The sequence below is a fragment of the Crotalus tigris genome, unplaced genomic scaffold, assembly GCF_016545835.1.
Source record: "Crotalus tigris isolate CLP2741 ecotype Arizona unplaced genomic scaffold, ASM1654583v1 scf7180000019259.915256, whole genome shotgun sequence".
NCBI classification, from domain to species: domain Eukaryota; kingdom Metazoa; phylum Chordata; class Lepidosauria; order Squamata; family Viperidae; genus Crotalus; species Crotalus tigris.
This window is the reverse complement of record NW_024097459.1, coordinates 487,320-500,580: the sequence shown is the minus strand read 5'-3', so window position 1 is coordinate 500,580 and position 13,261 is coordinate 487,320. Positions and strand designations below refer to the sequence as shown.

General features: G+C 34.8%; 1 protein-coding gene across 8 annotated transcripts in view; it reads left to right on the top strand.

Annotated features, from left to right (window-relative positions):
- HSD11B1 (hydroxysteroid 11-beta dehydrogenase 1) overlaps window positions 1–13,261 on the top strand; it is a 46,391-nt gene that overhangs the window by 23,616 nt on the left and 9,514 nt on the right. For 5 of the 8 annotated variants that reach the window (XM_039361382.1, XM_039361381.1, XM_039361384.1 and 2 more), the window contains 8 exons: window positions 3,041–3,421; window positions 4,132–4,231; window positions 4,643–4,700; window positions 5,703–5,727; window positions 6,466–6,495; window positions 7,820–7,915; window positions 10,711–10,782; window positions 11,740–11,880. In XM_039361382.1, coding sequence (XP_039217316.1) covers window positions 3,041–3,421; window positions 4,132–4,231; window positions 4,643–4,700; window positions 5,703–5,727; window positions 6,466–6,495; window positions 7,820–7,915; window positions 10,711–10,782; window positions 11,740–11,880 — 903 coding nt within the window. Of the gene's footprint in view, window positions 1–2,070; window positions 2,110–3,040; window positions 3,422–4,131; window positions 4,232–4,642; window positions 4,701–5,702; window positions 5,728–6,465; window positions 6,496–7,819; window positions 7,916–10,710; window positions 10,783–11,739; window positions 11,881–13,261 lie in introns of all 8 variants that reach the window. The other 3 variants (XM_039361383.1, XM_039361385.1, XM_039361386.1) reach the window with 1 other exon arrangement.

Sequence of the window (13,261 nt, the reverse complement as noted above, 5' to 3'; positions counted from 1 at the left end):
AATATTTTACTTTTTAGTGAAGTGAGGATTCTCTTCTGTAAATCACCAGCTGCTTTTGGGGCGCTCAATTTTTAAAAGCAGTTTGAGGGAAAAAACATGTTTAATGCCCACATGGAAAATTTAATCCTTTGCTTTCAAGTATATATTATGTATTTTTGCACATGCAGTGAATTATGATTAGATAATATAAATATTTCAATCATCAACCCTCGTCCTCCATAACCATTTTTGTAGTGATTTGCTTAACTCCCAATAAGCAAAGCCTCTGCAGGACAAAGAAAATCATCTTGCACACTGTCAAATCTAGATGTGAAGTTTCATTTTAAAAAAATGTTTCCGGGAAGACAAGGTCTGTTCATATCATATAGAATCCATTGGATCTAATATCTGAATTCTGTAGATGACTTTGAATCAAATACTAAGGGAAGGACAAAGAGGATACATGATGACCATTTCAAAACCAATTTTAAACAATTTTTAAAATCTAAAACAACATCTATCTATCTCTACCTCTGTATACCTCTATCTATCTATCTATCTATCTATCTATCTATCTATCTATCTATCTATCATCCATCTATCACCAATGTGAAAAATCATTCCAATGATGAAGTGAGAGTGAAAAAAATAAGTATTTCTAAAGATGCATTTAAAAAATAATTTGAAAAATGTAAGCGTCTTAATGACATGCTCTTCAGACATACTATATAAAGACATAGCTTTCTAGAGAAGGAAAAAAAAGCTGACCAGCAGCAAGGTGACGGATTCAATTGCAGTGGTGATGAGAGCACCATTGGAAGATCCATAAGACGGTGCTAGAGACAGATTGTCATAGAGAAAATCCATCTATATAGCTGCTAAGAATCAATACCAACTGGATGGTTTTTAATAAATTAATTAGATGCTTAAATTGTTGATATTTTAATTATTATCCATGTGCATCTTCGTTGGTTGCCATTGCTTTAAGATTCTTAAATGGGCTTCAATGGAAGATATTAACATTTGAGTGTATTCATTTATGAGCAGGTGGTTTTTATGCTGTCTGAATTCCAAATTGTAAAAGATACTAATCAAATTGGCCCCTCAAATTAGATTTGGAAGTAAAGCTACAGTCAGTGTAGATCCCATGAAATGAATAAGCTATTGCTAGTGAATTATCCTAGTTAATATTGGTTACCACATTTGGACCAATCCAAGGTGCCATGAAGTTATATGTCACACACAGTTGCCATTAGCTTATAACAGAATAAGAGAATTGGAAGGGACCTTGGTGGTCTTCTAGTCCAACCCCCTGCTCAAGCAGGAAACCCTACACCATAGATAAGGTTATGGTAAATAAGTATATAAATATACTTAAACTTGCTTATGCTTACTTCAATAAATGCCAATTCTATTTTAAGTTAAATTCTTATTCATTAAAATACAAAGGAAGGCTAAATGAGGTCTAAAATTGTGTGAATATGCAGGTTGTTCACATGATGTTTTTCCAAGCACCATTCTTAGAATTCCCACAAAGATTACCAGCTTAATCCAAGAAGAATTTACAGATAAATGGTTGGAAGTGAACAGAAATAGTATGGATGAGAGGATGTTTTTCAAGCAGTGTTTTTAATGAAAAAAGAGGAACATTAAAAAAAACCTACTTTTCATTTAAACACACAGATCAATGAGGTAATACCACAACAAAAGTATTAATTGAATTAATTGTGTTGCAATCTACCCATGACATTTGACTGTACTGTAAACATAGAGAAAAATAATAAGTTAAAAAACCAAATGTGCTTTTAGATTAGTTTTTAGAGTTCAGATTTGTATGCCTTCTTCAAAGCATAAGTATATATAAATGTAGAACACTTTGGAATACTATGTTTAATCAAGTAGACTTTAAAAAGTGGAGGATACCAAAAATAAATCTATAGTAAATGTGAAGGGGTGTCAGTTAAAAACTGTGTTTTAGCTATTCATTGTGGCATTTGTTGATGAAAATTTTGTCATCAGAAATTACAACTCACTAAACAGATTTTTGAAGAGATAACGAAAATCACTTGTTTGTTCATTTTCTGATCTCAGCCAGAAGTATGCAGTGTCTGCTGACTGTAGCACTAAAGGGTAAGCAAAATGTGAAAAGGATTTAAAGAAAACAAAATTATTCAAAAGTTGATGGAATTGCATTCTCTGCTCTTTTTTAGATGTAAATTTTAAATGCAGAAATAATTTAACAAGCATGGCTAAACACCTTCCCTCTCCCCCCCCCCCAAAAAAAAGAAAGAAAAGAAATCAGAAAGTTAAGTTGAAGGCAATCGGAATATCCAATATCTACTGTAACAAAAGTCTGAATAGGAAAATGATAAAATCTGTAGTTTCTAAACTGGTCCTGATAATTTATGGAGTAAAGCTTCTGTACAGCTGCTATTTGGAATACTTTGTCTTCTAGGAGTTCATAACATAATGTTACAGCAGTAGCTTTGAAGTTGGCTATATTATATTATCTATTTATTAGAAGTTTTTCAAGCCACGTTATATTCTAAAATATCAGAGTGGTAAATAAATGAACAAAAATGCAGGAATCAAACTATGATATTAATGTGATATAATAATATAAACAGATCCATATTATAAAAATCAGAAACAAACAAATCTGTGTTTTGAAACACTTGGGCAAACAAATTTTAATCTTATGCCAACATAGCAAAATGGATGCTAATCCAAAATCCATGAACATTCTAAAGATGGAGTTTCACAAGAGAAAAGGCCTTGTGCCCGGGTTGTCCTCAACAAATTTCCCCTGGAAAAGGAAGCCTGAAAAAAAGATTCCCTGAACATTTTAGTTTGTGGGCAGTTTTTTTAGAGAGAGGGAAGTGTTTTCAAATATTTGGCTCCTCAACTGTTGAGGCTCAGGACATTAACAGCAATACTTCAAATTAGGCTTTGATATCTCACAATAGTAGCACACATCTCAAAGAAATATACAAAATAATTTGCATAGTTTTGTACAGCCTAGGCCTAGATGGTCCTGACTGTTTTCTTTTGATTTTTCTAGGAAAGTGAGTCTCCACTATATTTGGAAAGTAGGATGATCACTGGATTTTCCAAGTCTCCTGGCCAGCAAGGCCCCCAGCATGAGAGTTATGAAGAAAAATATGAGCGCCGGTGCAAGAAGCACGAAAACCTGCTCAGGAGAAACAACAGGACCACATGCCGTCTCACAAGCAAATGCCAGAGCACAGAAACCAAGGAATCAGCTCAGAGCCCTCGACAAAAGGAATTCTTCCGACGAAGGAATTTAACAACTGAAGAACTTGGGAGGACAAAAATGATGTTGCCTCCTGGCAAGAGACGATCTCTATTTCCTGTAAACTGTTCTGACAGTCTAGGGCAAATACCACCTCAGAACTATTTGAACTGTTTGTCAAATATCCAGGTAATATTTAATGATGGGGATAATGCAGCTACACAATCCCAAAATAGTTAGTTGGGAAGTCTGTCTGTTGAATTTAGATTTTCATATCTGTTGACCTGGGCTAGGAGATTGGTCATAAATAATGTATAGTTTTAATCTCTCTCTCTCTCTCTCTCTCTCTCTCTCTCTCTCTCTCTCTCTCTCTCTCTCTCTCTCTCTCTGTGTGTGTGTGTGTGTGTGTGTGTGTGTGTGGTCCTTTCAGTCATATATGTGTGTTTGTGTGTGAATGTATGTGTGTGTGTGTGTGTGTGTGTTCCAACTGTTTGTGGTCATACATTCCTAGGTATGCAATTTACAAAATCTTGCATGAAGTTGTCAAACTTTCACAACATTTCATGTTCTCATGAGAGTTTTGGAAATTTTATTTTATTGGTTAGGAAGTGGTTAAAGAGTTTTTCTAAAATATTGGTGTCAGGGGGCAGGAAAGCTTCAAAAACCAATTTCCTTCTTTCTCTACTGATTGCAAAATAATTTATTATTTAGCAACCAAGTAACTAAACAATGCTCCTCTCTCCTCTAAAAATAGGAAAAAATGTATTGCAACAATTTAGAGTTCCTGTCCCAAAGAGATACTTTAGTAATCCCAACAAATTTGGGGAGTATTGGATATTGGGGTACTGAGATCAACACATGGAAAAGAATCCAAATATTATTCTGTTTTTTTCTTTCAGCCTCATACCAAATCTATACAGCATAACTTCAGTAATATATTCCCTCTTAGCAAATCATCTCAAGCCATGCTCGCTGTGAATGTTCCCAAAAACTGTAAAGGTAAGTGACAATCTATAAATCAACCTTAAAGTTGTCAGCAGAAAAATATATAAATCAGCATAAACTTGACTTTTTTTGGTGTCCATGACTAATTTTGATTACTTTGTTTTTTTCAGATTTTTAATTTTTAAAAAATCATATATATTTTTGCTCATAACTTTCCTAAATATATGGATATTTTGCTTTCATATACCTTTAATGTAGGTAATTGTTATCTTACATTCTGTGAGAAACAATTTTAATGCAAATATCACAGATGCCCCTCTGTCTGAAATGCAAAAGTTTTTAAAATGTAATTATATATTTTTGAACATATTTTTAGAAACATATGTTGTCTTATGAATAGATAAAAACAGTGATGTTTCACTGTCAATTGTTAAAAGTATTGAAATGGAATTTATTTATATATAGGTACACAAACCACAAAAGAACTGAGTTCTGAAAAGAAAAACTCCTGTCAGCAAAAAGAGTAAGTAGATTATTCAGGCTTTTTTCTCCTTTGGAACTAGTATTTTTAAAAATGGATACTAAACATTTTACACTGAATATGAGGTATTTTTATGAAGATGATCAGAGTTTTTCAGTCCAAGGAATAATCAAAGTTTGAATCATATTTTTAGAAATATTATTCAAGATTCCTTGATTACTCATCCAAAATTATCACAATCCAGAACATTCTTGCTTACATTAAGGAATAGCATTCCATAACTTCATAAACCACATATAAAATCCTCTTGAAGCTGTATAACACAGCAATGATAACAAGGCCCACTGATATAGAGTCTTCTGTGCCCAGGCAGCTGGGAAAAGCATTTTTCAGCATATAAAAATGTTATCATGTCACTCTGTCTTTGAACAATCCACTGTATGACCTATGATTACAAAGAAAACTTCCAGACATTGCAGGCTTCAATAGTTTTGTTTCCCATGCTTTCAGTGGTCAGTTATGCATTATCAGTGAAGTTATTATTGGAGTTTTTCACCACTGTTTACAAGCTGCCTCAGTTATCTTGGCCATGCAGCAACTAGTGTCAGAAAAAAAATACACAGGTTCCTGTTCATTAAAAGCCGAGTGGTAACCAAGAGTACAGAGATTCCATTTCATATTGCAAAATATTGTTTGCACAAATGCAAGGATTTATTGCAAATCTTCACGTGTGCAGCAATGAATGAATAGATAGTACAAAAGTTCTTCGGTACCACATCGCAGTAACATTTCAGCGGGCAGAAAAAGACTCATGGTGGCAAGAGGAAAACTCCACTGCAGAGACTACCTAGCACTCCTTGTCTATTCTAGAATTTTAAAAAACTTTTTGATTTGGTGACTTTTTCAGGAGTTTTTGTTCAGGCCTTAAATTTTTATACAGGCAATTCTATATGGATAATCTTTTACCTTCTTCCTTTTGACAATTGCATTACACTGCAACTGTGTCATATCTCCTTGATAATTCTTTTCTCTTTTGTTTTTCAGTTGTGGAACAGCAGTTTTAGATAAGGTATGGAAAACATGAAAATGAGTACATAAATAGGTGACACTTCAATTGCAAGGTAACAGTGCTCTGTGTCGTCATGCTGGCCACATGACCACGGAAACATCTTCAGACAATGGTGGCTCAATGGCCTTGAAATGGAGATGAACACCACCCCCTGTAATTGACAGCGACTAGTGGAGTAAAATCTGCAATGACTCCTTTTATGGAAAACAGAAAGTGGTGATGAGATTCCTCTTTCTTCAAGAAATAAAGAAATGCAAATGGGGGAAGAATTTGGTATTTAGTATTTGGTATTGTTCTCATTTCTGTATACATACATAACCATAACCTTCCTGCACGTAATGGCCTTAATCAGGCAAGCTGTTATAGTTGTGATGTTTCAGATAAGCAAATCTTGGCTCCCTGTCTGAATATGGCCCTTAGTAAAGGTTTCATGAGGTTTTCCAGTAATCAGGTTTTGATCATGGAGTTGCTGTATTTGGTGGTTTTAAAAGAAGGGGGTTACAGGAGCACTGTTATTTCTGTACAACTCTGTATATAACAGTGTTTCCATTTGTTTTCTGACTATAAATATGTTTTGACAGTAGCTAAATAATGATTTTTTATTAATAGCAGTAAAACTGCCCATCTTCTAGTATACTAGAGGTTTTGTGAGTATAAAACTCAAAGGCTGACAAATAGTATGGTTGCATTTCTTTGCCAAGTCAGTTGAGATTATAAATATATTTATTTGTATTCCAGGAAATTATTCAACTTTCTAACTACCTCAATGTGAGTAATCAATATTAATTTTAGACAGTTTGGGGAAAAGACCGCTTCATAAATCATATACTTTTTAGGTTTTTTTAATACATAAAGTCTTACTTTCTTAGAATAGGACTGCAATTGAAAACAATATATTTATTTGAAAACAATAATGGTAGAATGCTATACAGTACTTGAAGTGCAGGATTCATTCCTGCAGGGGAAAAAATAATATACATATATTCACAAAATGTAGCTTTTACCATTTCCAGATCTGCCATTTTGGTTTAAGTATAAAGTACAAAATCCAACTGATATCAATTTGGTTTTGATACCCGAGAAATGCCAATGATCAAAGGAAACAATTTAAAATCTTCCATTCAATTTTAAAAGGATACTAAATCAGATAGCAAGTTCTATAAATTGTATTACATTAATTTAAAAATAAATACCCTCTTTTTTTCACTACATAACAGAGAAGCCAGTTAAATAATTATCTAAGAACAAAGGGACATAAACTTCACTTTTTAGAGTACAGTTTTGTACCTGTACAAAAGATCTTTCTGTTTCCTTGAATGGAAATAGAAAGTTGTGTTATCGTCTCTTCCCAGTTGTATCTACCCAACCTATGAGATCCAGCAGTAGAAGCAGGATCCAGGTTCCATTTGTTAAAAAGTGCCATTTGGTAGGTGCTCAAAGAGACTCTTGGCCCAGGTTGTGTGGTTATGCCCATAACTTGGTTATATTGATTGTGTTCCTTTTTAAATCCCAGTTCCTATATTTATTTACTAGTTTGTTTATGATATTTTAATCTTGTTTTTTCTGCAAAAGCTGCCCAGAGTATATATTTAAAGTGACATAAATAAATATGGACAATGGCTCGTGATCAATAGAAATCACCAGTTAGATGTACTGATTAAATTTTCATACAGGACTGTCAATCTGCACTAACAAGAGTGGAAACTGTAGAACATATTAATTAGCATTTCCAGCACTAGTGTGCAGAAAATGAAAGACTGAAAAGGATATAAGACATATGATTTTATAGTTTTACAAGTATAATTTAAGATTTAAAAGGATATGATATATAATTGACAAATGCAAATTGGTAGCAGGCTTATGTGAGTTGGACTTTATAGAGTCAGCTCAGACAGACTGACTAGATAAAAAGGCCTTTATTCTCTGTAAAGTAGTCAAGTTGCTATAATCAAATTTCTCCATGCTTCCTTTGAAAAAGAAGTTTGATGGTAGAGTAAGAAAATCCTCATTAATCGTAGAACTAGGACAACGAATACAGAGCATGCCTAGGATATCATTTGAACATGTTGTGACTTTGATTTCTTCTGTTTAGGAGGCACTACATCGAGAACTAATATTGAAGCAGAAAATGGTGATTTTACAAGAGCTTCTAGCCATGTTGCTAGAAGCAGCAGAAAAATCTTGGAAGGTACCAAATAGTCATACTAAGATTACTATTACTATCCATAATTGTATGTTATTCTTTATCGTACATACATATCATTCAAAGTAATGATGCACCAGAAAACTAAGAGGGATCCTGTATTTTTGATAGTTAGCTTATTCATAACAGAATTTCGAGCAGAGGCAGATTTTCTTACCATAACAATATTCTATAATGACAAGTGTATTTGCTGCCAAAATGTCCTTTCCAAATATCTATTAATAGTGAATGAAGGTTACATCTTTGAGTGGCACATTTATAAAGACGAAGACATAGTGAAATAAAATTGTATAATCAAGCTCAGATTTATCTTTCATAATATTATGTTTGATCCTGTTGGGAAAAAAAAAGAAGACACATCTACTTTCCATGGAATTGTGCTTCAGCTAAGTAGAACTGGTGACAAAGAAATGCCCTAAAGTACTTGATCCAGAAAAAGAAATGGCAATTCAGTCAAATTTTCAAACTTCCCCTCTGAAACACTGATGTTAACATCCAAAATAGCAGGGGGGAAATAGTTTAACATTTTTACTGACAGGAAGTGGTAATTAAACCTCTAAACCTCAGCTTATCAACAGGTAGGTGTGTACTGTTTCATTTGTTTTCTGTATATGTTTCCAGTGTCGCCCATGTTTCCAATTTGTTATTCATTAAAGCAACAAACTGCTTCTGGGATTCCCAAATTAATACAGAGCTGCACAGAGCTGAAATTTTCAAATTTGCCAATGATAAATGGAATAAGAGATGCAAATTTTAGCTGAAATATAAAGGCCTCTTTAAAGTGCTTTAAATCTTTCGTTGCCAAGAAAAAAGCAGGAGATATCTGCAAAGTCCTGTCCTTATCCATTGACTGTCCTGTTTTGTTTTGCAAGATTTTGCTTTTAAATTATACTATCTATTTAAAAACAAAGCAAAGGAGAACCAGTGTTGCATTTCAATGTGTAGATCAGGTTATCCAAGTACAAAACAAAGTGTTGCAGGGCTGAGCAGCTTAGGGATTTCATGTAGCTCCCTAGCAAAATTGCCAAAATTCTTTAACAAAGTGGGCAATATTTGTTTCTTCCTGACAAAGTACGGTACACATGGAAGCAAAGGGCTTAAAATGTCCTTCTGTTTTCTCTGCCAAATCTTTCAAATCAACCTCCAATGGAGGCTTATGAATTAAGCAAACAACCTGAGCTCATTACATTAAAATTGGTTTCAGTGCAATGACTTTGGAGTTTAAGAATGAGAATTGAATCATAGAATCAGGGCTGGAAGGGAGATCTAGTTCAACACTCTGCCCAAGGCAAGGTCCTTATACCATCCCAGACAAATGGTTGTCCAATCTTTTCTTGAAAGGCTGTAGTGATGGAGCACTTATAATTCAGGGAGGCAAGCTGTTTCATTGATTAATTGTTCTTACTGTCAGGAAATTTGTCATTTCAAGGTTGAATCTCCCTCTGACAAATTTCCATCCATTGCTTCTTGTCCTGCCGCCAAGTACTGTGCAGAGTAAATTGGAATAGTTTGCTTCCCAGAAATTACCAACCAACCCATCATTTTTGGTGATGCCCCCTTCCAGCTGGTGAAGGAAGGAAATTACATACATTAGAAGGACTTGGTATATTCCTTTCCTGCAGTTTCATTCTTCAATGAACTATACAATGTAGTACTTTCTCATGTTTATATTTAGCACTGGAAAGCTGATTTCCATTCCACTCTCTTGCTGAAAATGTGTGTACCGTAACTAGGCTATCTTATATGTGTGGAATGGCATGGCATTTCTGCTCCATCCTAGCCTTATTAACTTGACTGCACAACCAAGTCTAGTGATTCTGTAAAAATACTAAACATATATTACAACTGTTATGTACAACATACGGTTTGTTGGATACTTAGAAAATAAACCTATGCCTCTCATATTCAGCAGTCCCATTTACTTTGCTGTGAGTATACATGGGATTGCAGAATTAGGTATTCTTTGGATTGTCAAACATTCCCAAGGCAGCTAGATGTAATAAAGATGTAGGTTGTCAATTATATTACACAAAAGAAAGATCATTTTTGAGAAAGACAATACATGTTAAAACAACATGAGTGTAATTTTATATATGATAGGCATGTTTGTATGTGTAGTTGTATGTTTGTGTTAATCCTGACTAATGATGCGTCTGTTTGCAACTGTCTGGAATTTTAAAATAAATAATAAGCATAGGCCAGTGATGGTGAACCTTTTAGAGACCAAGTGCCCCAAAACTGGCCCCGCCTCCACTCCACCCCCTGCCCTGCCCCACTCTGCCCCCCATCCCTCATGCCTGCCCACAGCACTATGGCAGCCACACCCTCTGCCCGCACCCTGCAGCATCAACTGCATGATGGGGTGTGAGGGCAGAGTCTTGTCTACACTGCCTGGCTGCCATGTCCTTGGCTGCGCTGCTCCACGTGGGCCACGCTCAGGGGCGACTCTCCTTCAGGGGGGCTGCTGGAGAGGAGGGGGTCACGGGGAAAGGGCTCCGAGTGCCGCCTCTGGCACCCGTGCCATAGGTTTGCCACCACTGGCATAGGTCTTTTGGTAATTAGGGTAGCTATTACATTTTATTAAGGATAAGTGATATGAATATGTTTTCTTTTCTTTTCCTGAAAGCCATTGATTTCTGAAGGATCTGATGTTTAATTTTAAATGAAACTTTTAAATAATATGAATAAAGCAAGAAACAGGATCTCTTTTGGTATCTAAGAGTTATAAAATTCTTATTTCCAAAATTATTCACAATTTTTAACTTTTTAAATTTTATTAGGGTCAGTTTAATGAAGATAAACTCAAATGCAGGCTGAGTGTGCTGGAGAATCAATTGCAAATATGCACCCAGGTAATATATTTGACTCAAAAAGGGAAAGTTGACAATTTTTGATAATTTTAATATGTACATGGAGAGTGGTACCTTCTGTAGTTTGGAGACCTGCTTTGTTCTTCAGATATCTACTTATTAATAATATTAACATCATACAAAAATTTGGCATATTTGTAAGAATACACTTTATAACTCTTCCTCAGAGACCGAAGAATGATAACATTTGTTGTTCTTTGTTTCCTGAGCATCATGATTTTTTTTTTTTTGCACTTTGCTGTTGAACTATACTGCCATTATTTTTTATGGTTGTGTCTCACATTCAGATTTATGTGGTTATTGCTAAAAGATTTGTCACTATTATTTTGCTAGAGCTCATATCAAATTGCAGTATAGAAACATTTTACATGAGATCAACATGTTGCTTCTTCTCCATATATGTAATAAAATTGTAACACTGCTAAGAAAATATAAGACTACTAAGAATTTTCTGCAGATGCCTAGAGAGGGTTTTTAAAACTTTTTATTTTAAAATAAAAAGTTTTTAAAAAATCATAACTTGATTTACATTTTAATAGATGCAATGTAGGCTACATAATATTTCAAAGCTTTGGTCTGTTGGCTGTGCCTAAAACCTTAAATCTTTTAACATGCTTCTGTCTTTTACAATGTTAGGTTGCCAGTTTTCTTTGTCATTTTCTAAGAAATAACATTCTTTAGAGTACTGTATTATTGCTTGCAAAAAAAATCTCTAGTACAAGAAGCTTAGCTTGATGAGCTATGGATCTCTTGGGTTTCAAAGGGTAAATCCACATTAAATTTTGTGTTAGTCCATGTTAGTCATGATTGACATGTCCCAGGGGGATAAAGTTTATCAGATAAACCTATCAGATAAATCATAGCCAGCCAAGTATTTTAAGAAGAGGAATTCTGATTCATATATCTCTCTATATATATGTTGTTTTTCTTTTTTCTTAGAGTTATTCAAAGAGGGGCTTAAAAAGGATTCTCCTGGAGATGGAAGATCAAAAGCAGAATTATGAACAGAAAGTAAAAGAATCTCTTCAGAAACTGCTTGAAGAGAAAATGCAAGCACAAAAGCAATTTCAAACTGCCCAGGTAGGGAAGGATTTCAGCCTGAGGCCTACAGGAAGATGCTTATATATTACTGAAGCTCTAAATATCCTGAGATATTTTCAGATCATCAAGGTTGTCAAGAAACTCCTTGACCATTCTGATTGTGGCAGAAATTCTTCTTGGAAAATTGGATAGATTTGCATCTAATAGAACAGAACAGAATAGAATAGAGCTGGAAGGGACTGTGGAGGTCTTCTAGTCCAGCCCTCTGCTCAAGCAGGAGAACTTACACCATTTCAGACAAGTGACTGTCTAGTCTCTTCTTAAAAACTTCCAGTGATGGAACACCCATGATTTCTGAATATAAGCTGTTCCACTGGTTAATTGTTCTTACTATTAGGAAGTTTCTTTCTAATTCCAGATTGCTTCTCTCTTTGGTCAGTTTCCAATCATTGTTTCTTGTCTTGCCCTCTGGTGCTTTGGAGAATAGATTGACGCCCTCTTCTTTGTGGCAGCCCCTCAAATACTGGAATACTGCTATCATGTCACACCTGTTTCTTCTTTTCTTTAGACTAGCAAAACCCAAGTCCTGCAGCCGTTCTTCATATGTTTTAGTCTCCAAGCCTTTGATCATTTTAGTTGTTCTTCTCTGAATTTTTTCCAAGATCTCAACATGTTTTTTGTAGTACGGTGACCAACATTGGTTGTAGTATTCCAGGTGTAGTCTTACTAGGGTTTTATAAAGCAGTACTAATACTTTGCATGATCTTGATTCTTGATCCTGTTTATACAACCCAGGATTGTATAAGCTTTTTTGGCTGCTGCTGCACACTGCTAGCTCATAGTCAAGTGATTGTCCACTAGGACTCCAAGGTCCCTCTCACAGTTGGTTTGGCATGATCTGTTTTTTGACAAACCCATGCTGGCTACTGGTTATAATTTTGTTTGCTTCTAGTTGTTCACAGATCTGTTTTTTGATTATCTTTTCCAGGATCTTTCTAGGTATTGATGTTAGGCTGATTGGTCTATAGTTCCTGGGTCTGTTTTTCCCCCTTTCTTTTTTTTATTGAAAAGTTTTATACAAATTTATTATTACAATACAATAACCCTCCCTCCCCCCCCACCCCAACCCTCCCCCCCCCACTTCCCAGAGCTGATTACAGGGTTAAAAAATAAGCAAACAAATTCTAACTAAGCTTATCCAACTATACCAATAACCAAATCCCTAAAATACTTTAACTCAAGTAACTCCCAGTTTGAACTATAAGTTAATCAAAAACTAAATGATACTTTCTAATCCCATATTTATTCTGTACAAAATTTATCCATCTTCTCCACACCGAAATGTATCTTTCTTGTGAATGATCCTTCAAATAGGCAGAAATTTTGGCCATTTCTGCTAAATTAGAAATTTTAAACGACC